The sequence below is a fragment of the Gobio gobio genome (genome assembly GCF_949357685.1).
Source record: "Gobio gobio genome assembly, chromosome: 19".
Lineage (NCBI taxonomy): Eukaryota > Metazoa > Chordata > Actinopteri > Cypriniformes > Gobionidae > Gobio > Gobio gobio.
The window spans coordinates 48092267-48117993 of record NC_137112.1 but is presented as its reverse complement, the minus strand read 5'-3'; the positions used below and the strand labels follow the sequence as shown (position 1 = coordinate 48117993).

The following is a 25727-nucleotide window of genomic DNA, read 5'->3' as shown; positions in this document are numbered from 1 at the left end:
ATTTGTTTGACCAGAGATCTTACAGCATTATATACTGCTGCTTCCCAATAATAATAATAATAATAGAGAGCTTAAAATCCCGACGTATGGCCACCCTAAGCTGCAACCATTTTGGTGTGTGCTTAAACACAAACATTGTATGTGTACGACTAGTATTTGAATTTCCATGCATGACAAAAAAACTCTTGAATCTCAAATTGTGCAAATCATGTTGAGACCAGCTCTAAAAGTGCAGTAGGTTATATCGCATGATGTCAGCATGAGGAGGATAACAGGAAGAGGCAGTTATGTGACATAACAACAGTGTTTCCTACACAACTCTTTAGAATATCGTGCAGGAAACACGAAAAGCAATGACTTCTACAGAAAAGCATCCAGCCTCACCTCAAACAGACAATTTAGAAGACTTTATATATTAGTACTGAAGCATTTATGCCAGTTACTTTGATATGTAGTTTAGCCGGTTTACTGAATTCATTTAAGATATTTTAACCTAGTCCACTTTTCTGTTTATTGATACTTTGTGTATACATTTGTGATTTATTCTGAACTTTCCGAATGACTGATTTGATGTGATCATCTTTGTTGATTAATTTAAAGCTACACTGTGTAACTTTTTTAGTTTATTCTTAGCTAAAAACACTTAGTTCTTTCAAAAATATATGTGCTCATTAATGTATATTTACTTCTTTCAAGTAATAAAGTATTCTCGTAAGTTTATAATATGCCATTGAAAATACATACGGGTGAGGGTTCGAATGCGGGTCGCCATGTTGCCCCTCCATCTTGAAAGTACATTAGCCAAAGAGGGACATACCCGTGAATTCAAGCTTCGCCTTTGGCGTTTTAACACTCGATGGCAGCGTGTCCAATGTGGACGAGGTCGAACTGGAATTCATGTTAATCTTGGACTAAATCGGCCACCGTAGGAGTTAAAACGAAATCGGAATTGAGAGGAACAGAAACTAATATTCACTGGATGGTCATATACCTTTTCACCACTAGATGGGGGAAAATATCACACAGTGTAGCTTTAATTTAATAATAAATATTTGTGGTAATTTCCCGGTTCATAAACCCCAAACTTGCGAAAGTGAGTAAAATTATGTGCAATACCCGCGCCAAAATTCAGACCCTGTATGGTATCGATTTAATATCGGTACTTCGGTATTAGATTGTGGTACCGTACCGAAGCCAAAATTGTGGTATCAAGCCATCCCTAGTGTGGTTAAACACAAATATTGTATGTGTACGACTAGGGATGAAACGATTACCGGTTTCACGATAAAATTTAGTGACGGTTAGTAATATCGTATAAAATTTAATTATCATTAAAACCGCGTGTGATTATCACGATTGTGAAAACTGGCGGTAAATCCGGTCCAGTCCAGAGATAATATTAGAGATTATATTTACGACAAATTATTATTATTTATGCGTTGCTATTGACGACGGCCATTATAAGGAAGGAAATCCCACAGAATAGAATCTAGCTTTAAAAAGTGCATAGAGCTGCTGATTTATTTGTTGATTTTCAAACTTGTTGAAATGTTTTAAGTGTGTGCATCTGTTCTTTTTGAACACTTTTAATCTCATTTGAACAAAACCGTAATAATATTGATAACCGTGATAATTTGGGTCACTATAATCGTGATGTGAAATTTCCATACATAAACAATATATTTTATATATTAGTACTGAAGCAGTGTTTCCCACACATAGACTAATTTGTGGCGGTGCGCCACAGAATCAAGTCGTTATTCTTACTTTTTTTTTTTACGCTATTTAAAACATGCGTATTCGTTCAGCTGCGTTTGCTTTCCCTGCTCTCTCTCTGTCACTCACGCACGTCTCTCGCTCTCAAATGGCCAAACCTGCTTTTGATATGAAAAAGTCTAAGCTTTTAACCTTTTTTAAGTTTTAATACGAAATTAATGTTAATATTTTTTTGTTTTGTAATTAGCCCTCAGGTATTCCTAACTAATTGCTCACACTCATACTCATTGATGGTCAAATGTGACCTCTAATTTGAACGGATATCAAATATCAAGCAATGTATTCAAATATATTTGAATATCTACAAGCACCGCCCCCAACCGGAAAAAACCAAACAACAACAACACACAGGTATTTGCGCGTCAAATGTTGAGAGAAGTGGTTATCTTTAACGGTTACTTTACCATCTACGGCGTAGAACTCAAAATGTTTCCAGACACTATTTTTAAAGCTACACTGTGTGATATTTTCCCCCATCTAGTGGTGAAAAGGTATATGACCATCCAGTGAATATTAGTTTCTGTTCCTCTCAATTCCGGTTTCGTTTTAACTCCTACGGTGGCCGATTTAGTCCAAGATTAACATGGCTTCCAGTTCGAACTCGTCCACATTCGACACGCTGCCATCGAGTGTTAAAACGCCAAAGGCGAAGCTTGAATTTACGGGAATGTCCCTCTTTGGCTAATGTACTTTCAAGATGGAGGAGCAACATGGCGACCGGCATTCGAACCCTCACCCGTATGTATTTACAATTGCATATTATAAACTTACGAGAATACTTTATTACTTGAAAGAAGTAAATATACATTAATGAGCACATATATTTTTGAAAGAACTAAGTGTTTTTAGCTAAGAACAAACTAAAAGTTACACAGTGTAGCTTTAAGATGGGTTGGGGTCGTAATTGTCCGCTCAGGCTGGCCGTTCTGAGAGTCATCTTCCATTTTCAAAACAGACTGGTCTTGGTCATGGGCCTACGCTACAATACGTTTAGAGCGCCCTCTATTGGATGAGATGACAAACAATAAAAAACAAACAGTCTAATCGTAGACTATAAAAAATGTGGGCACTCGTAGACTATAAAAAATTTGGGCACTTTAAAAACCGGATCGTTTATTTATAGTTCGATTATGGATATTTCACGTCATGTTCGAATGCATATTCGAATATCAAATAAAAAGTGACAGCCCTACTGGTCACATCAATATTGCTTCATTTAATTAATGTATTTGCATTATTGTATTAGGGTTGGGGTAGGTGTAAACACAATCTGGTAAGTAGCACATTTATTTATTTATTCTTCTCTGTTTTTAGTGTAGTTCAGTGGCAGAATTACAGCGCCACACACAGGCCTGGCATGTATACTACATCGTTTTGAGTCGGTTTCAGTGCTTTCGTGTGTATGCAGACATTTCTTGAAACAAGATTGAATAGGGAAAGCTCTGGCTTCGTGTGGACGGACCTTAGTTAAGTGCAAAGGTTTTTTGCATGTGCGTATAATTCGTCTTTGAAAATTCAGCTCAGGAATAGAACGTTTTAAATTGTAATAATATTTCACAATATTACTGTTTTTACCAACAGTAGTTTTCATGGGTAGTGTATTTCTTACACTACTGCCTCGATCAAAACATATGCACTCGATTATCTATTTAATCTGTTGACAAGGAACCAGGAAATGGCACAAAACAGACGAGAGAACGCAAGTGCTGGCGATTGTTGACGGCCCGCATCAAGGACATTAATAAAAGCCTTTTCCCTCAGGGTTAAGAGTGCATTAGTTTGCAGTGAAATCCCACTTTAGAGCTCTAAACAAATCCATTCCTATCTTCGATATAGCATCTACATTAAAACACACAGAGCATGTTGAAGAGGGAGCACAGCTCAAGTGTTCAAGTGCATTAGGAATGCAATATTAGCATCTGGAAGGAAGACGAAAGGATGGAGAAGAGTGAGCAAACGTCCATCAGCAGATGCAGATGTCTGATGGGTCAAAGGGGTGAGACATGCGAAGTTAAGTAGATTAACACAAACACAAGTAGATTCAACAGGCAAAATCTAAATCTCCCAGCAGAGAGAGCCGACATATGTTTCTCGCTAAAAACCTGCTCCAATTAGACCTGCCTGCATCAAAATCCTTGATTACGTCCTTTCTGGAAAGCTCACTGGCATAAAAACATCACATAAACAGCATTAATAAGTCTGTTGAGACTGCATGGACTACAAATGAGAGGACAAACAAGGACGGGAATCATAACCCTTTAAGACCTAAGGGTATTTTTACAATTAATTTTCCGCCTGGTGTTATTTACTAAAAAAGCTTGTAAAACATCAACCCTGTTGTGCACAGACAATTGACACACCTCTTTTTTTTCAAGACAAGTTGCACTGTCAGTATATTTGTGTTGCATTGATGTCACCTGAATGTAAAATAAGTTATGGGACCATAAAGACAAATGAAAACATAAAACGGAAATTGAATCACTCAAATATTTATTGAAAACACACACAAATAAATAAAAGCTAAGCATATTTCCTCTGGAAAACAGTTTGTTCAAGTCTTTGGAGTCCTGGAACTCAGGAATAAACATGAGAACTTATACAGAACCAAAACTATTTACATTTTTACAAAAAAAGTCCAGGCGCTTTTGGCCTCTTTGGATTTTGGATATTTACTGGTGCCAAGCCTCAAAACAGCTCCTATCAGGAACTTCTCCTCAAACTTTCTTCTCAAAACTACTCAAAACTCTCTCTCTCTCCTCAACACTAGCCGTGCGTCTCTCTCTCTCCACAATAACAGAGCTGTGGTTCATGCGTAATGACGCACACCAACGTGGATGACGTAAAATTTATAAATTATGGACATCAAGTGGATATATCTTGGATGTAAGCGTTTTGATTTATTGCTGAACAACTCCAAAAAGATGCACATGTTCCAGGCTGGATAGAAAACCTTCTGTAAAGGCTACAAAGACACCAAAGACACCCCCGTGATGGCTAGCTCGTTAGCTTTCTGCTGGAAAAAACGGTAAGAAAATCGATAAAAGTTTCATGAAATAATATCGATATTTATCGGAGGTGCCGTGTGACGTCGTGGGCGATGCCGTCGGGCTCTGAAGGATAAACAATTTAACACAGCGGTTAATAATGATTCCACTAACAATTCTTACTACTTTTTGTTTAGTACGCACTTAATGATTTAAACATTTATCCATGAACACTGCCAGAGCACATTGCAATAGTTAGGTGTCTAATTATTATCTTTTTCAGTATAATAGGTCTCAACTTGATTTACAAATCAGCCAAAGCGGTTCTCATCCGCTGTCGATTCAGAAGCAGGGAAACACATTTTCAGAGTATTTTACTACAGTATTTTTAGTATAGCGCTCAAGTACGGTGCCCCTTAAGGTACATGGTGATGGAAAGATATGATATGGGGGGGGGGAAGTATGCTTTTGTGTTCCCTTGCAAAGAACGAGTTTCTTGGGGGGAATGCAAAACTTTCGCAAGATAATTTTTTTTCCCATCATGTCCCTTTAGAGGCGCCAATGGAAGCAAAATCATGTGTGCTAGTTTTTATTATTAAAGGTGCCCTGCCACACACATTTCAGTACTTTTGTGGTAATGTCTGAAGTTGTCTGCAAAAATTATTGTGGAAAAAATGCCTTGTTTCAAGCCATTCTAGCGTGGTATAGAAAGCCTGCAGGAAGACTCGGCTCGATTGTATTTTTACAACAAAAGTGCATTAACTCTGTAAAATGTTTACGTTCATTATTATTGTAATGTTATTTGCAGTGTTTGAATTTATTTTAGAAACGGTTTCTATTTGTCTGCAACGTCACGGCTAGAACACAAAACATGGCAATGATAATCTCAGGTGATATTTTTTGACTTTGACTATCATTTCGTGCTCCGCTTTGTCAGTCGTACTAAAAGCAATAAAGGATAATTCACCTCAGATCTTGAAATTAAACAAACTGAAACAAGAATGTTCAAACTGTGAGCAAACAAGTATATTCTATGACAAAGACTCGGTATGTATTTTTAGTAATGTTTAAATTAGGGCTGTAATCTTCCAGTCGATTATCAGTCGATAAGTTCTGGCTTGACCAAAATTCTGATTGGTCGATTTTTTGCCGCGTTCATTTCATCAGTTTTGCCGCCTTCATTTGATCAGTTTTGCCGCGTTCATTTGATCAGTTTTGCCGCGTTCATTTGATCAGTTTTGCCGCCTTCATTTGATCAGTTTTGCCGCGTTCATTTGATCAGTTTTGCCGCCTTCATTTGATCAGTTTTGGCGCCTTCATTTCATCAGTTTTGCCGCCTTCATTTGATCAGTTTTGCCGCCTTCATTTCATCAGTTTTGCCGCCTTCATTTCATCAGTTTTGCCGCCTTCATTTGATCAGTTTTGCCGCCTTCATTTGATCAGTTTTGCCGCCTTCATTTGATCAGTTTTGCCGCCTTCATTTGATCAGTTTTGCCGCCTTCATTTCATCAGTTTTGCCGCCTTCATTTCATCAGTTTTGCCGCCTTCATTTGATCAGGTGGAAAGCACTAACTGCTAATGGGGGTGTTTTCAGAGCAGCCCTGTTCCACAGGTAACAGTCTGTCTTCAGAACACCCCCTTGTTTTCACTTCTTTTGGATTAGCCCAACCCAGTGGAGAAGAGAGGCAGATTGAAGTAGGCTTTGCTGTATTTTATTTATTTAATTGTGAGAGCGTTTTCCTAGTCAGTCCTCTTCTACCATGTCAACAAAGACATCGGCAGTGCGGTAGCACTTTTTAAAAATAGAAAATGGGAAAGAAGTCGATTGCAAATTTTGCAAGCAACAGTTTGCATATCCCAGCTCGACGACAAACATGTCATATCACAGAAAGACGGTAAACTAAAACTTGTGCAAGTTTTATTGTGCAAACTGCAAATTTATTTCTAGTATTATTTATTGGATTTGGGCATTTTATTATTTAATTTTTTATTTGGAGCCTATAATGCGTGATGCGCTGTGCCCATTGTTTGTATTAGTTTTGATCCCATGATTGATAGCCTATTTGATATATCTATGACCAGGCTCGTATTTTGACCTCACTTAGCGGAAGTTATGGCGGAGCTCAGAGATGATCACGTTCGTCTGATAAGAGGTAAAATAATTGCATAAATACTGCTGGGTTTCTCTCAGAAACTGATGGTTTGGCTAGAGAAGACCCTTATTCATCATCTGGTGTAGTTTAAAGCTGCACTGAAACTGTCATTTGGACCCTGAACCATTTGGAGCCCATTGAAGTCCATTATATGGAGAAAAACTCTGGAATGTTTTCATCAAAAAACTTCATTTCTTTTCGACTGCAGAAAGAAAGACATGGACATCTTGGATGACATGGGGGTGAGGAAATGACCAGCAAAAGTTGATTTAAAAGTGAACTAATCCTTTAACTAACTGACTAACTAATAATAATAACAAATGGTACCTTATTGTAAAGTCTTCCTATTATTCCTGTGGTAAAACGAAGTTAACATGCAATGAGAAGCGTCAACGCAAAATTACATGACATAAAACGAGAAACCTGCACGGTCATTCCACCTAAATAACTGTTCCTCGTCTGCCAATTGACAATGAGAGAGAGAGACTGATGAAGTATGAGAAGAGAGAACAAGGGGGTGAGCAAGAAAATCGAACAAGATCTATAAATACAATGCAATAATGATATAATTAGCCAATGAGTTCATCCAATGGCAATATTTTGGTCTAAAAGAGACTATACATTACTATACAGTTCCTGTCCTGCAAGCGCCGACATCTGCAGACAGTCGACTATTTATTAAATCTAATAAAAGCACTGAACAGTGGCACTTCAAATAAAAAATGACCCCTTCTCGAGTCAGTTTCAGTTCAGACAATAGGCTTCCTATATTCTCACTGAAACACAGGCTCAGTCTGAGTAAGTCATTTGTTGATGGCGGTTCAGATCTGTGTATGATTTTCCTTAAACCAGAATTCGCTGAAATTAGAGTCGTATAAAACCAGAGACATCTGGAAGCCGGAAACGGCAGACTATAAACAACAACAAAGATACATGAGCTTACAAAGCATTATATGAGCGGGAGCTCATAACAGCAAAAGAGGGGGAATATTGGGCTTATTGAAAAAAATAAAAGAGAAATAAGTCCTTCATTTACAACAAAATATACATGCCATTATAATATACAGTGGGATGACAAAGTGTGTGAACCGCTTGCAGAATCTGTGAAAATGGGAATAAGAGGGATCATACAAAATGCATGTTATTTTTTATTTAGTGCTGTCCTGAATAAGATATTTTACATAAAAAATGTTTACATATAGTCCACAAGACAAACAAAATAGCTGAATTTATTAAAATAACCCTGATAAAACATTTCTGAACCATTGATTCCCAGTGTGTGTGTGTCGTTCCCTGGATGATCCACGGCTGTGTGTGTGTGTGTGTGTGTGTGTGTGTGTGTGTGTGTCGTTCCCTGGATGATCCACGGCTGTGTGTGTGTGTGTGTGTGTGTGTGTGTGTGTGTGTCGTTCCCTGATGATCCACGGCTGTGTGTGTGTGTGTGTGTGTGTGTGTGTGTGTCGTTCCCTGATGATCCACGGCTGTGTGTGTGTGTGTGTGTGTGTGTGTGTGTGTGTCGTTCCCTGATGATCCACGGCTGTGTGTGTGTGTGTGTGTGTGTGTGTGTGTGTGTCGTTCCCTGATGATCCACGGCTGTGTGTGTGTGTGTGTGTGTGTGTGTGTGTGTGTGTGTGTGTGTGTGTGTGTGTGTGTGTGTGTCGTTCCCTGATGATCCACGGCTGTGTGTGTGTGTGTGTTTTGTGATGGTTGTTCTTGAGTCTCTTGTTTGTCCTGAGCCGTTAAACAGTTTTCCAGCCTCTTCTTCATATTTGACCCTCTCCAGCAATGACTGTATGATTTTAAGATCCATCTTTTCACACTGAGGACGATTGAGGGACTCAAACACAACTACTAAAAAAGGTTGAAACATTCACTGAAGCTCCAGAAGGAAACACAAGAGCATTAAGAGCTGGGGGTGAAAACTTTTGAACAGGATGAAGATGTCCACATTTTTCTTATTTTGTTTAAATAAAAAAAAATTCATTTAGTACTGCCCTTCAGAAGCAACAGAAGATACTTGCATGTTTCCCAGAAGACAAATTAAGTACAATTTACCTTGATTTTCACATTCAAAAGTTTTCACCCCCGGCTCTTAATGCTCTTGTGTTTCCTTCTGGAGCTTCAGTGAATGTTTTAACCTTTTTTAGTAGTTGTGTTTGAGTCCCTCAATCGTCCTCAGTGTGAAAAGATGGATCTTAAAATCATACAGTCATTGCTGGAGAGGGTCAAATATGAAGAAGAGGCTGGAAAACTGAAGAATATGCAGGACCTGGAGGATTTTTCTGAAGAACATTGGACAGTTTAACGGCTCAGGACAAACAAGAGACTCAAGAACAACCATCACAAGACAAAACAACAGCCGTGGATCATCAGGGAACGACACACACACACACACACACACACACACACACACACACACACACACACACACACACACACACACACACACACACACACACACACACACACACACACACACACACACACACACACACACACACACACACACACACACACACACACACACACACACACACACACACACACACACACACACACACACACACACACACACACACACACACACACACACACACACACACACACACACACACACACACACACACACACACACACACACACACACACACACACACACACACACACACACACACACACACACGTGGATCATCCAGGGAACGACACAATGGTTCATAAACTTTCTCAGGGTGATTTTAATAAATTCAGCTATTTTTTTGTCTTGTGGACTATATGTAAACATCTTTAATGTAAAATATCTTATTCAGGACAGCACTAAATAAAAAACAACATGCATTTTGTATGACCCCTCTTATTTAGTTAAAATTATTCCCATTTTCACAGATTCTGCCAGCGGTTCACACACTTTTTCATGCCACTGTACATTGAAAAACAATGTAGTGTGAATTATTTACCAAATTCGGTCAATCAACACTAGTAAATGCATTAGCATTGGCCACTGCTTATGAGTACATTAAATCAAAATGCATAATTTAGCACAAAACACAAGTCGTAGTTTCAGCTTTTAACGGAATAAACCTTACAAGGGCTTTATTGATTCACATGTGATGCCACATCTTATGAATCCCCAACACATTACCTCATTTAGCCAAAGGGCTTTGTTGAGGATAAACAGTTTCATTCGCCCAGGAATTCCCAAGCAATTTGCTCTTTGTTGTGTTGGAGTAAATTGCTGAAAAACGTGTGTGTAAAGTACACACTCTGCATTATCAAGCGTGCAGTTCCTCATGGGGAGTATTTGTTCATGACGGAGGCTTTCGGTGTGTATCCCTGAGCCTTTTAAAGTGCTGAAGAGAAGATGTGTCTTGTGTTCGTCTCAAAAGACACGGAATGGAATAAAGTCCGTCCCTGGAGAGAGTGTCTCTAAAGAGGCGGCGCTAATTGTCTGAAAACTGCAATGTTGCTCAAATTAATTCCCCAAAACGAGTTTAGAAGCATTTCACCCTTCCATAGCGACTCTGATAGAGGTCCAGTTGGACCAAATATTATGCAAAACAGCATACAGACTTAAAAGTAATAAGTGCAAAATGATCACAAAATAAAATACACCATGTTCCCTTTTTGAGAATACACTATCCAAACTTAATGGGCTGTAATTCAAGAATGCTTAGGAATATATAGACCAAAAGTTTACATTTACTGTAAATAAAAAATACTGTACTAAATATTTTTTATTTTATATAAAATATATATTTTACAAAAATGTTTTAAATCTAAAATTACTATAAAATCAAAGCCATATGTCTAACCAAATTTGAAGTTGATATCACAAAAATTGAAGTTCCCATGAGATTATGTTTAGGGCGCTGTACCACAAACAGCCACCGGGTGTCATTCAAATTCCTTTGATAGTTTTTTTCTGTCCAATTTCTGTCCAAATGTCACTTCCATCACAAAACAGTCACCAAATGTGGACCCTTGAGACTCAGACCTTTCCGACGATATGTGTCAAGATTAGAAAAGATTTTGACTATAAAGTCGTTAAAATAAATGTTGTAATATGAAATATGACTCCGCCCACTAGGGGGAGGAGCCCGCTAGAAGAATTTAAAGTACCATTTCCATGGAAACGCAACATCTGATTTCAAAAAGATTTTCACAGGATGAATTTTGAGTTCGTAAGCTTTTGATGGATACCTAATTTATGATAATTACTAAAATATATGATACGAAAAAAGGCAGATCAAAAAAAAAAAGAGTGCCAGGCGTCCCACCAGCATTAGGCTTTGTATCAGTAGAAACCCGGTAGTATATTCACATTCCCCCTGAGACGAGAGAATTATGCATTTTATTTCTGGAAAAAAAATCTTCCGATGACGCAAATATCGTCATTTTGCGTCTTCTGAGGATTTTTTGGCCAGAGGCTAAAGACTACAGCCACTAGATGGAGCTGTTCCGCATGTTATCAACCATGCCAATTTTGTATCGTTTATATCGCCCATTACTAGTAGTGTTTATTCTCTAACTGAACGAAATTATTGTATTATGAATATAAAAACGACGGTGGGGACGGTGTAGAGAGTTGGTAGATCAGCGAAGCAAGTGCATTCTGGGAGTTGTTGTCTTTCATCCACATGAGACAAAAATACATTTTCTGTCTTTTCTCAGTCTAGAAGGCACCAGATTCAAAAATAATTTCACATTTCTACTGCATAAATGCCCCAGTTTAAACACACATTCATCTTCCCAGCAGCGCTGAAGTGCCCCTTCAATTATGACATCATCTCACCAACTTCTAAAGTGTGTGTGTCAGACAATCTGTTCCACTCAAACACTTCACTTGTCTTCTGTAACTCTCGAGTGCTTTCTCACTTGCAGACGATAAAACGGTCCTATAGAGATAAGGCCAAGTTGCAGAACATGCAGGCGTCCCTGAGCCACCTCTGGTGTGTGTGTGTGTGTGTGTGTGTGTGTGTGTGTGTGTGTGTTATCAGCCCACAGGAGTAAGTGTTGAATGACCAATGCCTCAAACTATAGAGATAAAGAGCCGCTCTATTTATGTCTGGCCACATCCATGCAATTACTGACTTACTGCAATGCTCCAACCATGCTTTATTCCATGCTTTAACAAAGAAAAAAAATGCAGTAATGTGAATTAGGACCTTATAAATGATAAATACAAATATAAAATTATAAGCCTAATCATACAACAAAAAAAAATTCCTTGGGGCCCATCATACACACGGCACACACTGAGCCACCAGAGCAACGCAAGAGCTTTTTGCTAATTTCAGCCCAACGCAGTTCTCATTTTCACATCCAGCACTACGTTGCCTGTCTGTCTGTCTGTCTGTCTGTCTGTCTGTCTGTCCGTCCATCCATGTCTGTCTGTCTATCTATATCTGTCTGTCTGTCTGTCTGTCTATCCGTCCATCCATGTCTGTCTGTCTGTCTGTCTATCCGTCCATCCATCCATGTCTGTCTGTCTGTCTGTCTGTCTGTCTGTCCATCCATCCATGTCTGTCTGTCTGTCTGTCTGTCTATCCGTCCATCCATCCATCCATGTCTGTCTGTCTGTCTGTCTGTCTGTCTGTCTGTCTATCCGTCCATCCATCCATGTCTGTCTGTCTGTCTGTCTGTCTATCCGTCCATCCATCCATGTCTGTCTGTCTGTCTGTCTGTCTGTCTATCCGTCCATCCATGTCTGTCTGTCTATCTATCCGTCCATCCATGTCTGTCTGTCAGTCTGTCTATCCGTCCATCCATGTCTGTCTGTCTGTCTGTCTATCCGTCCATCCATGTCTGTCTGTCTGTCTGTCTGTCTGTCTATCCGTCCATCCATGTCTGTCTGTCTGTCTGTCTGTCTATCCGTCCATCCATGTCTGTCTGTCAGTCTGTCTATCCGTCCATCCATGTCTGTCTGTCTGTCTGTCTGTCTATCCGTCCATCCATGTCTGTCTGTCTGTCTGTCTGTCTGTCTGTCTATCCGTCCATCCATGTCTGTCTGTCTGTCTGTCTGTCTGTCTGTCTGTCTGTCTGTCTATCAGTCCATCCATGTCTGTCTGTCTGTCTGTCTGTCTATCAGTCCATCCATGTCTGTCTGTCTGTCTGTCTGTCTATCCGTCCATCCATGTCTGTCTGTCTGTCTGTCTGTCTGTCTGTCTGTCTGTCTGTCTGTCTATCCGTCCATCCATGTCTGTCTGTCTGTCTGTCTGTCTGTCTATCCGTCCATCCATGTCTGTCTGTCTATCCGTCCATCCATGTCTGTCTGTCTATCCGTCCATCCATGTCTGTCTGTCTGTCTGTCTGTCTGTCTGTCTGTCTATCCGTCCATCCATGTCTGTCTGTCTGTCTATCCGTCTGTCTGTCTGTCTGTCTGTCTATCCGTCCATCCATGTCTGTCTGTCTGTCTGTCTATCCGTCCATCCATGTCTGTCTGTCTGTCTGTCTGTCTGTCTATCCGTCCATCCATGTCTGTCTGTCTGTCTGTCTGTCTATCCGTCCATCCATGTCTGTCTGTCTGTCTGTCTGTCTGTCTGTCTATCAGTCCATCCATGTCTGTCTGTCTGTCTGTCTGTCTGTCTGTCTATCAGTCCATCCATGTCTGTCTGTCTGTCTGTCTGTCTATCCGTCCATCCATGTCTGTCTGTCTGTCTGTCTGTCTGTCTATCCGTCCATCCATGTCTGTCTGTCTGTCTGTCTGTCTGTCTATCCGTCCATCCATGTCTGTCTGTCTATCCGTCCATCCATGTCTGTCTGTCTATCCGTCCATCCATGTCTGTCTGTCTGTCTGTCTGTCTGTCTGTCTGTCTGTCTGTCTGTCTGTCTATCCGTCCATCCATGTCTGTCTGTCTGTCTATCCGTCTGTCCGTCTGTCTGTCTGTCTGTCTGTCTGTCTGTCTGTCTATCCGTCCATCCATGTCTGTCTGTGTGTCTATATTGTGGTCTGTTGAAGCTCTAGTGAGATCAGTGTTGTCTATCTGCACGTGTGTGTGTGTGTGTTTGTAGAGTCAGCAGGTTTAGTGAATGAAGAGAACAGGTCCACATCCACTGATACCAAACGCATTACAGTCAAGAAACTCAAGCGGAATCATTACTTCATTAGCACAAACCTGGTACAGTGAGGAGCAAAAGCACATTTTCAAAAGCGTTTCCAAGCTCGCAAAGCAAATAAATGGGACGTGCTTCATTAATATCTCTCCGGAACAGCGGTTCGGATTAAACCATCAGATAATCTCTGGCTTCTCCTCAAAGTGGACATAATAAAGGTTAAACGTCTCACCTACACAGATCTAGAATTAGCACATATTTCTGTGCTAATATTCCAACAAAGATGGAGAGAGAGAAACTACATGAACATCTACTGTACACCAACTGTTCAGATAAAACAGGAAACAATATTTACCGCTGGAATTTCAAGGTTTAGAACATGTTTATGAGACTCATAAAGACTCAATCACGGAGCTACGACGATCTTTAAAGGGATAGTTCACCCAAAAATGAAGATTATCCCATAATTTACTCCTCATAGACAGACAGACAGACAGACAGATACACAGACAGACAGACAGACAGACATGGATGGACGGATAGACAGACAGACAGACAGACAGACAGACAGACAGACAGACAGACAGACAGACATGGATGGACGGATAGACAGACAGACAGACAGACAGACAGACAGACAGACATGGATGGACGGATAGACAGACAGACAGACAGACATGGATGGACGGATAGACAGACAGACAGACATGGATGGACGGATAGACAGACAGACAGACACAGACATACATGGATGGACGTATATAGACAGACAGACAGACAGACATGGATGGACGGATAGACAGACAGACAGACATGGATGGACGGATAGACAGACAGACAGACAGACAGACAGACAGACAGACATGGATGGACTGATAGACAGACAGACATACATGGATGGATGGACAGAGACAGACAGACAGACAGACATGGATAGACAGACAGACAGACAGACATGGATGGACGGATAGACAGACAGACATGGATGGACGGATAGACAGACAGACATGGATGGATGGACTGATAGACAGACAGACAGACAGACATGGATGGATGGACTGATAGACAGACAGACAGACAGACAGACATGGATGGATGGACTGATAGACAGACAGACAGACATGGATGGATGGACAGAGACAGACAGACATGGATGGACGGATAGACAGACAGACAGACATGGATGGACTGATAGACAGACAGACATACATGGATGGATGGACTGATAGACAGACAGACATACATGGATGGATGGACTGATAGACAGACAGACATACATGGATGGATGGACTGATAGACAGACAGACAGACATGGATGGATGGACAGAGACAGACAGACAGACAGACAGACATGGATGGACGGATAGACAGACAGACAGACAGACATGGATGGACGGATAGACAGACAGACAGACAGACATGGATGGACGGATAGACGGATAGACAGACAGACAGACAGACAGACAGACAGACATGGATGGACGGATAGACGGATAGACAGACAGACAGACAGACATGGATGGACGGATAGACAGACAGACATGGATGGACGGATAGACAGACAGACATGGATGGACGGATAGACAGACAGACAGACAGACAGACAGACAGACATGGATGGACAGATCTTTAAAGGGATAGTTTACCCAAAAATGAAGATTATCCCATAATTTACTCCTCAAGTCATGTGTATATCACATTCTTTCAGACGAACACAATCTGAGTTATAATACAAAAGTCCTGGCTCTTCAAAGCTTTATAATGGCAGTGAATGGCTGGGTCGTTTTTTAAGTCCATAAAAGTGCATCTATCCATCATATAACTGCTTCTGGCAGAAGCTAGCTATTTTAGTCAATATGGATATTTTTCTTACACAAATGCGCCACTTTGCTTCAGAAGGCCTTTATTAACCCCCCCGAATCCGTGTGGAGCAGTTATATGATGGATAGATGCACTTTTATGGACTTGAAAAAAACAACCCAACCATTCACTGCCATTATAAAGCTTTAAAGAGCCAGGACATTTTTAATATAACTCAGATTGTATTCGTCTGAAAGAATGTGATATACACATGACTTGAGGAGGAGTAAATCATGGGCTAATCTTCATTTTTGGGTGAACCATCCCTTTAAAGAAATGCAAAGTGGGGTTTGGACTAATTCCACACCTCATTCTTGATCACAGTAATCATAAACCCTCCCAATAACACCAGCAAGTTTTCAGATACTAAGCACAAATTATGTCACCTAAGTGATAAATACAGTTACCGCCTAACTGTCAAAAGAATAAATAAATAATTTATCTGGCAATGATGCTAATGTAATTAGCCTAAGAACTGACCTTCCTCAAGGCCTGGCATCTTGTTTATTTCATAACATTTTAATTGCTCCTCACAACCAGTAAGAAAACTTGCAGGATTATCATCGTAATACGCCAATGGAAACAATAAGAGCTTCATGATGACATCCCATGTGAAAAACACACTAAATGTATTAAAGGGATAGTTCACCCAAAAATTAAAAATAACCTATAATTTACTCATCCGAGGTGTGTATTACATTCTTCTGTCAGATGAATAAAATCTGAGTTATATTACAAAAGTCCAGGCTAATCCAAGCATTAGAATTGGATTAATAGTTGCTCTGTTTTTGAAGTCCATAAAAAGTGCATCTGTCCGTCATATAACTGCTCCACGCGGCTCTGGGGTGTTAATAAAGGCCTTCTGAAGCGAATCAACGCGTTTGTGTAAGAAAAATATTAATATTTAAAACTTTACCAAGTAAACTTTCGGCCGACCGCCTTTTGTGGAAAAGTGTTGAATGTTGAAAGTTTACTTGATAAAGTTTTAAATATGGAATTTTTCTTACACAAACGCGTCGATTCGCTTCAGAAGGGCTTTATTAACACCCCAGAGCCGCGTGGAGCAGTTATATGACGGACAGATGCACTTTTTATGGACTTCAAAAACAGAGCAACTATGAATCCAATTCTAATGCTTGGATTAGCCTGGACTTGTGTAATATAACTCAGATTTTATTCGTCTGAAAGAAGAATGTCATACACACCTCGGATGACTTGAGGGCGAGTAAATTATGAGCTAATCTTCATTTTTGGGTGAACTTTCCCTTTAAGCAGTTTTGGGGAAAGTTACTTTGAAAAGTAATGCATTAGAATATTGCGTTACTCCCTTAAAAAGTAACCAATTGAGTTATTTAGTTACTTTTTAAGAAAAGTAATACGTTGCGTTACTTTTGTGTTTTTTTCTAACCTGGGCTTGTTTTTGTTTATAACAAAAAAGTAATATTTTGGTGCAACGGTAAAGATCTCTTCATACCAAAATGTAAATAATAAGCCCCAGGCTGAGGTAAAAATGCAGATTCCCGCATGAACACTAGAGGGCGCAGCTCTGGATAATGGAGAATAGATGCAGGAGAAAAAAGTTTTACCAATAAAAACAAAAAATCTAGTAATTTTCATCATCAAAGCTCAGCAGCAAGACATTGGTCAATTAAATATAAAGGCAGATTATGCATAAAAATAGTTGTTTTATTTAACATTTAATTATTGGAGGTTTGCATATTACTCTGATTTTGCATTTGACTGATTTTATTCATTTTGAGGAGGACAGAATCTTTATTGTGCAAGTGAGATAAATAAATGCTCACATTTAGTCTAGAACTACAATAACCATCATGTTCACACACACACACACACACACACACACACACACACACACACACACACACACACACACACACACACACACACACACACACACTAACTCAACATGGGGACAGGAGAGCTGTCAGTCAAATTAATGTGAAAAAGTAACTTAAATTGTTGTAAATTTGAAAAGTAATGCGTTAGTTTACTAGAAAAAGTAATATTATTACGTAACTTAAGTTACTTGTAATGCGTTTCCCCCAACATGGTGCCTTCATGATGCCTTGTTTTGAAATCGTCATCACTATGTAAGTCGTTATTTAGGGGTTTTTTGCGCACAAAAACTATTCTCGCCGCTTCATAAAGTTATTGTAGAGCCACTGTAGTGAGATGGACTTTGTAACTTTAGTCTTTAGTGCCTTTTAAGGGTCTTGAGAGTGTAAAGTTGAGCCAATGGAGGCCTTTCAGAGCATCAGATTTACACTAAAATATCTTCATTTGTGTCTGAAGATGAACGGAGGTCTGACGGGTGTCGATCGACATGAGGGTCAGTCATTAATGACAGAATTTTCATTTTTGGGTGAACTAACCCTTTAAGTACATGTTTGTATTGTACTAAAAACATCCTCAAGCACATTTTTAAAGCATGATTGTAATAAAACCGACCTGTATTTCCTCATAGGCCTCGTCGACGGTGGTGACCTGGTGCTGTTCGTGTAAGGCGGGCTCGTCACAGAAGAAGCACACCAGGCTCTTGTCACTCAAGCAGAAGAGCTTGACCTTTTCGTGGTCTTTGCATGGGTATGAGTTCCTCTGGGCGTTGAGGATGGCGTCCAGAGGGAAGGCGGCGTATCGCTCCACGATGTTGGAGAGCTTGAGGCTCGGGGACAGGAGCGGGTCGGCGAAGGTTCTCCTGCACTCCGGGCAGTCCCGCGGGCCGTGGTGCTCCTGCCTGCTCCAGTGCTCCGTGATACACTTTCGGCAGAAGTAGTGCTCGCAGCCGAAACTGACCGGGTCTTGATAAATGCTCAGACAAATGGAACACAAGAGCTCGTCCTTCAGACAGCAAGCCATTTGAATCTATGGAGGGGTCAGTCATGCACTCTCCAAACCAGCTTTGTGTGCTTTGTGAGTCTTGAAAACGGCCCCTCCTGAATCAGATGAAATGTTCTAGAAAGGAAAAGCAGAAACAGAGAGGATGAGCAAGATGGTTCTGCTACAGGTACACTAAAGGCCTGTTCACACCGGGACGCTTTTCGCGCGCGTTTATCGCCGACGTTTAACGCCTCGGGACTAAACAATGGGCGCCAATGTGAGTGTTCACACCGACGCGCAAAACGCCAGGCGTAAAAGCGTCATTTAAAAAAAAAAACGCCTCGGGTTCGTTTTTTTATTTTGACGCGGCGCGTAAAAAACTGTCCGACCAATGAGATCAGCGCTTTTGTTCACGTGCCTGGAGCTGCTGAAGTGACAGTAAAACACGACTTGGTGGCGCTCAAGCACAAAACGCTCTTGCCGAGCACACATTGATACGACGAAGAAGTAGTAAGTAGACAAAGAAGAAGATGAACTGCTAATGCTGCTTGCCAGTTAGCAAAAAGTGTGTGAATGGTTTTGTCCATATACATAATATGTCTGTGGTTTTGGCAAGCACGTAAATACTGTCTCTCTTCTCCTTCTGTGTGACAAGCGAGTGTCAGAGGCTTAAAGTGCCGCAGCGCCATCTTGTGTACCGGGAGCGCATCTACTGAATGTGCACGTTCACTCGGCGCAGCGCCAGTGAAAATCGCTTGGGTGTGAACACTCAAGACGCGCCGAAAAACGGCACGAAAAACGCTGGCGATAAGCGCGCGCGATATTCGTCCCGGTGTGTACAGGCCTTAAAGCCCTAGCCTGACGTCGTCATACTCAATTCTAGTCAGAATATGAGTCTGATCTGCTCCGTTGGGCTGTGATTATGGGGTGTGTTTCAACCAAACCAGGAAAGACCTCAATTGGACAGACCTACAACCAATCAGAGCAATGGAGTGACGAATAACATTAGTTGTCACATGTCAACAGAACTCGACTGACCTGTGTTGCCATGTCCGCAGGTTGAAGCGACCCCAATTATGTGATATACAGAATGCAAATGTTATCAGGCAGCCCTGCCAAAATAACACGTTACCCCCCAAATGCCATTTTTTTCACGGAGAACCACCCCGGAAAGCTATTGGGCTTGTTTTTGGCTAGTTTTGAGTAGCAATTGGCCGGGTTTTGTTGTAAATACTTGGCAACCCTGTCTGCCCGCACGCTGGAATAAGTTACGTTAGAAGAAGAAGATGAGTGTAAACGATCTTTGCCGGTGTTGTAAAAAAGAATTTAAGGATACACAGAGTACTTACCAACACCATCATCATTTCTGAGAGAAATAGTAAAGGTGAACGCATATACGAACAAGTTCTCCGTTTAGGATTAGAACAAATTCAACCCAAGCGGCTTCGATGACGTGGATGATGACGTTACTGTTTATCATCTGTCCATCATCGTCTAAAGCCCGCCCTGATGATTTCATTGGTCCAAACAGTTTCTGTTCAGGCATAATTACTCCTCTACGGATCAAGTCCAGACCGAACTGCCCGAGTTAAAATGTTGTGGGCGGGGCTAAGTTCGGCTGGCATCCAGGCTATTAAAGCCCTATTCGGACGGGATTAGTTTAAAGGTCCGCTTCTTCGCGATTCCATTGTTCAAACTTTAGTTAGTGTGTAATGTTGCTGTTAGAGCATAAATAATACCTGTAAAATTATAAAGCTCAAAGTTCAATGCCAAGCGAGATATTTGATTTAACAGAAGTTCCCTTTCAAAGCCTACAGCGAACGGCTGGCTTGGACTACATCCTGGTACTTCCTTCTTTAATTACGTCAGTAGAGCAGTAGAACAGACTAACCTCCGCCCACAAAGAAACGCGAAAAAGGGGGCGCGGTCTTGTTGCTGTCCCACGTGGAGAAGCGGACGGTCGCGTGGAGAAAAGGAACTGTTGCGTTGAGTGTGTTTATCGCCATGTCATCGAGACGCTGTTATTTTCATCCAGGAGTCAAATCACCTTTGTTTGGCTTTCCCAGGGACGCTGTAGAGATTATTGAACGCATACATCTCCCCGTTAAGAGGCGTGACCTTTCCAACGTGCGCTAAGCTGCTGTCAAATTACAACACAGGAACCGCTTGCACAATCAGAACTCGTTACGTATTTCTGAAGGAGGGACTTCATTGCACAAGGAAATCACCAGCCGTTTTTAGGACGGTGAGAACAGCGGTATACAGAAAAGTAAATTGTGTGAAAAATACTGTGTTTTTTTACACGCGAAACATGAACAAATGTTATATTGCACACTGTAAACACAATCAAAGCTTCAAAAAAACACGAAGAACGGGACCTTTAACATGGGGAGGTGGGGGTAAAGTAATTTTACCTCAGGACGTCTAATGTTAATGGCCAATTCGCACGGGATAAGACATCTCAGTATAACTAGCAGAAGTGGGAGGGGTAACTCGCTTTACGCATCACAATAACCTCCTTGTCGTATGACGTTGCTTCCTGTTATCATGTGAGCAAACACGCGAAAACAAGAAAAATCCGAAACTGGAGCAGGGAAACGCTGTGTTTAATCTCGGAATATTAAAAAAATCTTAAATAACATTTTTATATTATATGAATATTAAAAAATATTCTAATGTAATGCTTAAAGAAGTGTTGTGCCTCTAATAAGTGCTTTCAATCTTCTTTTTGGTTTAAATGGTATGCGGAAAATACTACCACAGAGTTGTACCACCACCTACAACACAACCGAGCGTTTGCATGCTTGCAAAATGCGCCAAAAACTACTTTTAAACAGTAAATGACGGAATTTTACCGTACATTTTTACAGCGGGTCTATTCGAACGGGATTAGTATTAGCTGAGGTCATTTTCCCGGACCTTTTTACAGAAGGTAAAAGTCTCCGTGATCTTTACTGACATTGTCCATAATGATAACCGAGATGGCACATTCGGACGGGACTAAAATCACAGAGAACCTCTGGTAATAATTACTTTCCCCATGTTAAACTAATCCCGTCCGAATAGGGCTTATTTTTCAGGGTTTTTCCTAAAAATGATCATCCTATAGGCTGCAGAACTGATAGTATTTCATTTCAAAAGTGCGTGCATGTTCTTCTTTACAAAAATAAGTATTTCGGCTTTGTCACAAGTTAGTCTGTTTCGGAAAGCGGCTCTTCATTCCCTTCAGCGGATCTCGTCTCTTCCCTCGGTTCTCCAGTTTCCGTTTGAAACACACAAGTGACATGTTCGCGAATAATTGCAATACAGGCGTATGTGCACGCGGGCGCACTTCCGGAAAAACTGGCAGAAAAATATAAAGAAAACCGATCGTGCGCTAGAAGCAAAAAAACGTCCGGTTCCGATTTTTGGCCGGTCAACCAGTGCATCCTTAGTGGTTATACAATTGGTAATCAATACTGCAAAAATATGGTTTTATTATAATAAAACCACGGTTAATTTTCGTAAGGGTATGTTTGTGCTATACATTAAGCAGGGCTCGACATTAACGCTTGTCCAGGACAAGTGGATTTTTTTGAAGGGGCAAGTGAAAGAGAATTTGACTTGCCCGACCGGACAAGCTGATTATAACGCCAATAACAAAAATATCTAGGGAATCACCAAAATACAATAATGATTCTGCATTCATTTAGTGTAAGTGGTGATCGATAGTGGATAATAGTATATAATGTTTAATAAACTAACGCTGTTGATGCTCACGCAGCCTCTCGAGGAGAAATCAAAACAAATGAGCGCCTCTCACAAAGAGAAACTCAGTTAACATACAAGGTTAAAATTACAAATTGTGTTTATATTTATAACATATGATACAGTTAAGCAACATCACACAAGCAAGAGTGCCGTTTTCCTGAATATCATCACGATTGAAAATGTGAAACTGATTTCATACGCCAGTCCCATAAACAATTCATTAATTAACATTAAGTCACTTACATTTTAGACGCAATATGGACTGTTTTTGTTCTATTTCAGCAGCGAAAATAGTTCCAAACAAAGATCACAGCAGAACCATAACACACCTCACAGCAACAGTGTGTGTGACTGAATGATTCAGTGTTTGAATGAATCAGTTGAATCGTCGCATTCATAAACAACCGTCTCATTCTTGAATGAATCAGCCGTTTGAATGAATCGTTTGAATGAATCGACTCAATGACTCACTCATTAAGACGGTCACCTGCTGCCATCTACTGGTGGTTTAGTTTCATGTTTAAATATTGTTTCCAACATTTCTTATTTGTACATTGAAGAATATTTAAAACAATCTCATAATTTTTTTCAGGGTAAATTATTTAATTTGATTGGTACAGCCCTATAGTGTCTTATTCTAAATTAATTTATAGATCAAATTTAAGAATATAAAATGAAAGCTTAAGCATAACCCATATTTAATAAGATTATGGAAATAAAAGGTAAAAATATCACAAATATGCAGATTTAAATATGTCTGATTGAACACTGGTGAGAATTTTGCTTCAGAATAGATTATATTTACCAACAAACAAACAAATTCCGGACGAGCTAATTTTTTGCTCGGACAAGTGAAAGACAGATTTTCGAAGCTTATCGTGAACAGAGGGCAGACCCGACTAAACGATAATGAGAATCGTTATCGATGATTTTCATTATCGATTTTATCGACTAGTTGTTGCAGCCCTAGTATAAATGCTTTAGACATGGACTTTGCCCTAAATGATCCTGCATTGATGAGCGAATACAGATACATCTTCACTGACTGAAAGCAGACAAGAAAATGATGATATTCCTTAATTAAAGGAGATTCGCCTGAAAATCGTATTATTTACAACCCTCAACCTTATCACGCCCATTAAAAACATAATTACATTTTCATTTAAGAATCGGAAACGATATTCCCAGGCTAATTAAAGACATTCATTCATTTTGTGTCACCATTCACTATTGAGGCCCAAACTCGCAGAAATGTTAAATAAAATTTAATTAACAAATTGAATAAAAGGAAAAAGCAATATACGACTTGATTTTTTTTCTTTACTATTATCTGTGTTTAATTAGCTTTATTGTACTGCACATTTATTTACCTTTACTTTTATTCTTTTGATTTATTTCTCTTTACTATTATCTGTATTTAATCAGCTTTATTGTACTACACATTTACTTACCTTTACTTTTATTATTTTTATTTATTTATCTTTACTATTATCTGTGTTTAATTAGCTTTATTGTACTACACATTTACTTACCTTTACTTTTATTATTTTTTATTTATTTATCTTTACTATTATCTGTGTTTAATTAGCTTTATTGTACTGCACATTTATTTACCTTTACTTTTATTCTTTTGATTTATTTCCCTATCATTATTATATTTATTTATTTTATTTATTTCAGCAGGTTTTGGGATTCCAAAATCTTGTCAAATGCATTTAAAGAACATAAAAAATATATATATCAAAAATGATATTCCCTCAAGACAGGCTAATTTAAGACTTTCATTTATAAAAACAGGTTAATTTATACAAGCTGTCACTCAGTCACCAAACACTTTTCAATAAGCAGTAGTGGTATATAAGTATATATATATATATATATATATATATATATATATATATATATATATATATATATATATATATATATATATATATATATATATATATATATATATATATATATATATATATATATATATATAGCCATATCAGCATCACTGGCTTTTACATATTAATCATTTAACAACATAATTTAATAAATACAATATAATAAAAACAAACATTTTATAAAATAACTAAAGAAAAAAATAAGTACATGTACAAAATGACACTTTTCAAATAAATGTAAAGAATTTAATAAAAAGTGCTCATCTTCATAAGGTTATTCAGATTATACATGAACTTAATTGGATTTTATCACGTCCATTTAAAGCTCCTATACACCATGGCAATTGCACAAAAGTTACGAGCATCACTGCTTTGTTTCAAAAAACAGCTTTTTAACCTCGTCTCCTCGCTTTCTCCATAATTTCCTTCTTGTTGTTTATCAAAGCCGGCTGCTAAATAATTAGCCAGCTAGCAGGATGTGTAAACAGGTTTTTCCATGTCTTCAATCCTCTGAAAAAACTGACATTATCGATTCGCTCACTTACCCTAAACGGTCCTGACGCGTTATAAACTGCAAACAGACGACTGTCACATTATTGGAAGAGCGGGTCGTTGTTTTAATCAGACATTTTCATCACATCTGATCCATCAAAGCTGAAGCGACCGACCGCATTCGCAGCTCCTCGCAATCCCACCGCTCTAAACTCAATCCAGAGGCGCACAGCAACGGGACGAACCAACTCCACACCGGAGGGGGGGTGGACACATTAATAGATGACAAGCTAATACAGCTCTCTCGGGACTTTTATTTATACTATAAGGAAATTAAGTACAGTACATACTTTTAATTTGTGTTCATCGTCTGGACTGGATTTGTGAGGAATATAAGACATTTTTAAACGGGTGAAGGGTGAATCCCCCCCCGCTGGTGCGATGGTACAGCCCCGGCTTCCTCATCTCAGACATATGATAATATGAGGGTGATTGCTCGCACTCTGCTGGCGTGTATTTGTAGTTGGTCGACACAAAACACAAAAGAGTTCAGATTCAGAAATAGTACTCGGTTATTTAAATTAAAGGACATTTATGCCACTCCAAAAATGATCATTATCAAAGAAAGATACGTTTATTGTTTTTTAATTTCTCAGTGGAACTTGGTAAAAGTGCATTCTCACGAAGCCTGTTAAAGGAACACTCCACTTTTTTTGAAAATAGGCTCATTTTACAAGTCCCCTAGAGTTAAATACTACCGTTTTTTAATCCATTCAGCCGATCTTTGTATCTGACGGTAGCACTTTTAGCTTAGCTTAGCATACATCATTGATTCTGATCAGGCCATTAGCATCTCATTCAAAAAAATGACACTTTCAATATTTTTCCTATTTAAAACTTGACTCTTCTACAGTTACATTGTGTGCTAAGACCAA

At 39.5% G+C, this 25727-nt stretch overlaps 1 protein-coding gene across 3 annotated transcripts in view; it reads right to left on the bottom strand.

Annotated features, from left to right (window-relative positions):
• Nucleotides 1-24993, bottom strand: part of trim62.1 (tripartite motif containing 62, tandem duplicate 1) — a 120028-nt gene extending 95035 nt beyond the window's left edge. For all 3 annotated transcript variants that reach the window (XM_079844637.1, XM_079844638.1, XM_079844639.1), the window contains exons 1-2: nucleotides 24846-24993; nucleotides 18293-18796 (exon numbers count right to left, since the gene is read on the bottom strand). In XM_079844637.1, the coding sequence (XP_079700763.1) occupies nucleotides 18293-18700 (408 nt within the window). In that variant the 5' untranslated portion in view covers nucleotides 18701-18796; nucleotides 24846-24993. The remainder of the gene's footprint in view (nucleotides 1-18292; nucleotides 18797-24845) is intronic.
• Nucleotides 24994-25727: the final 734 nt, after the last annotated feature.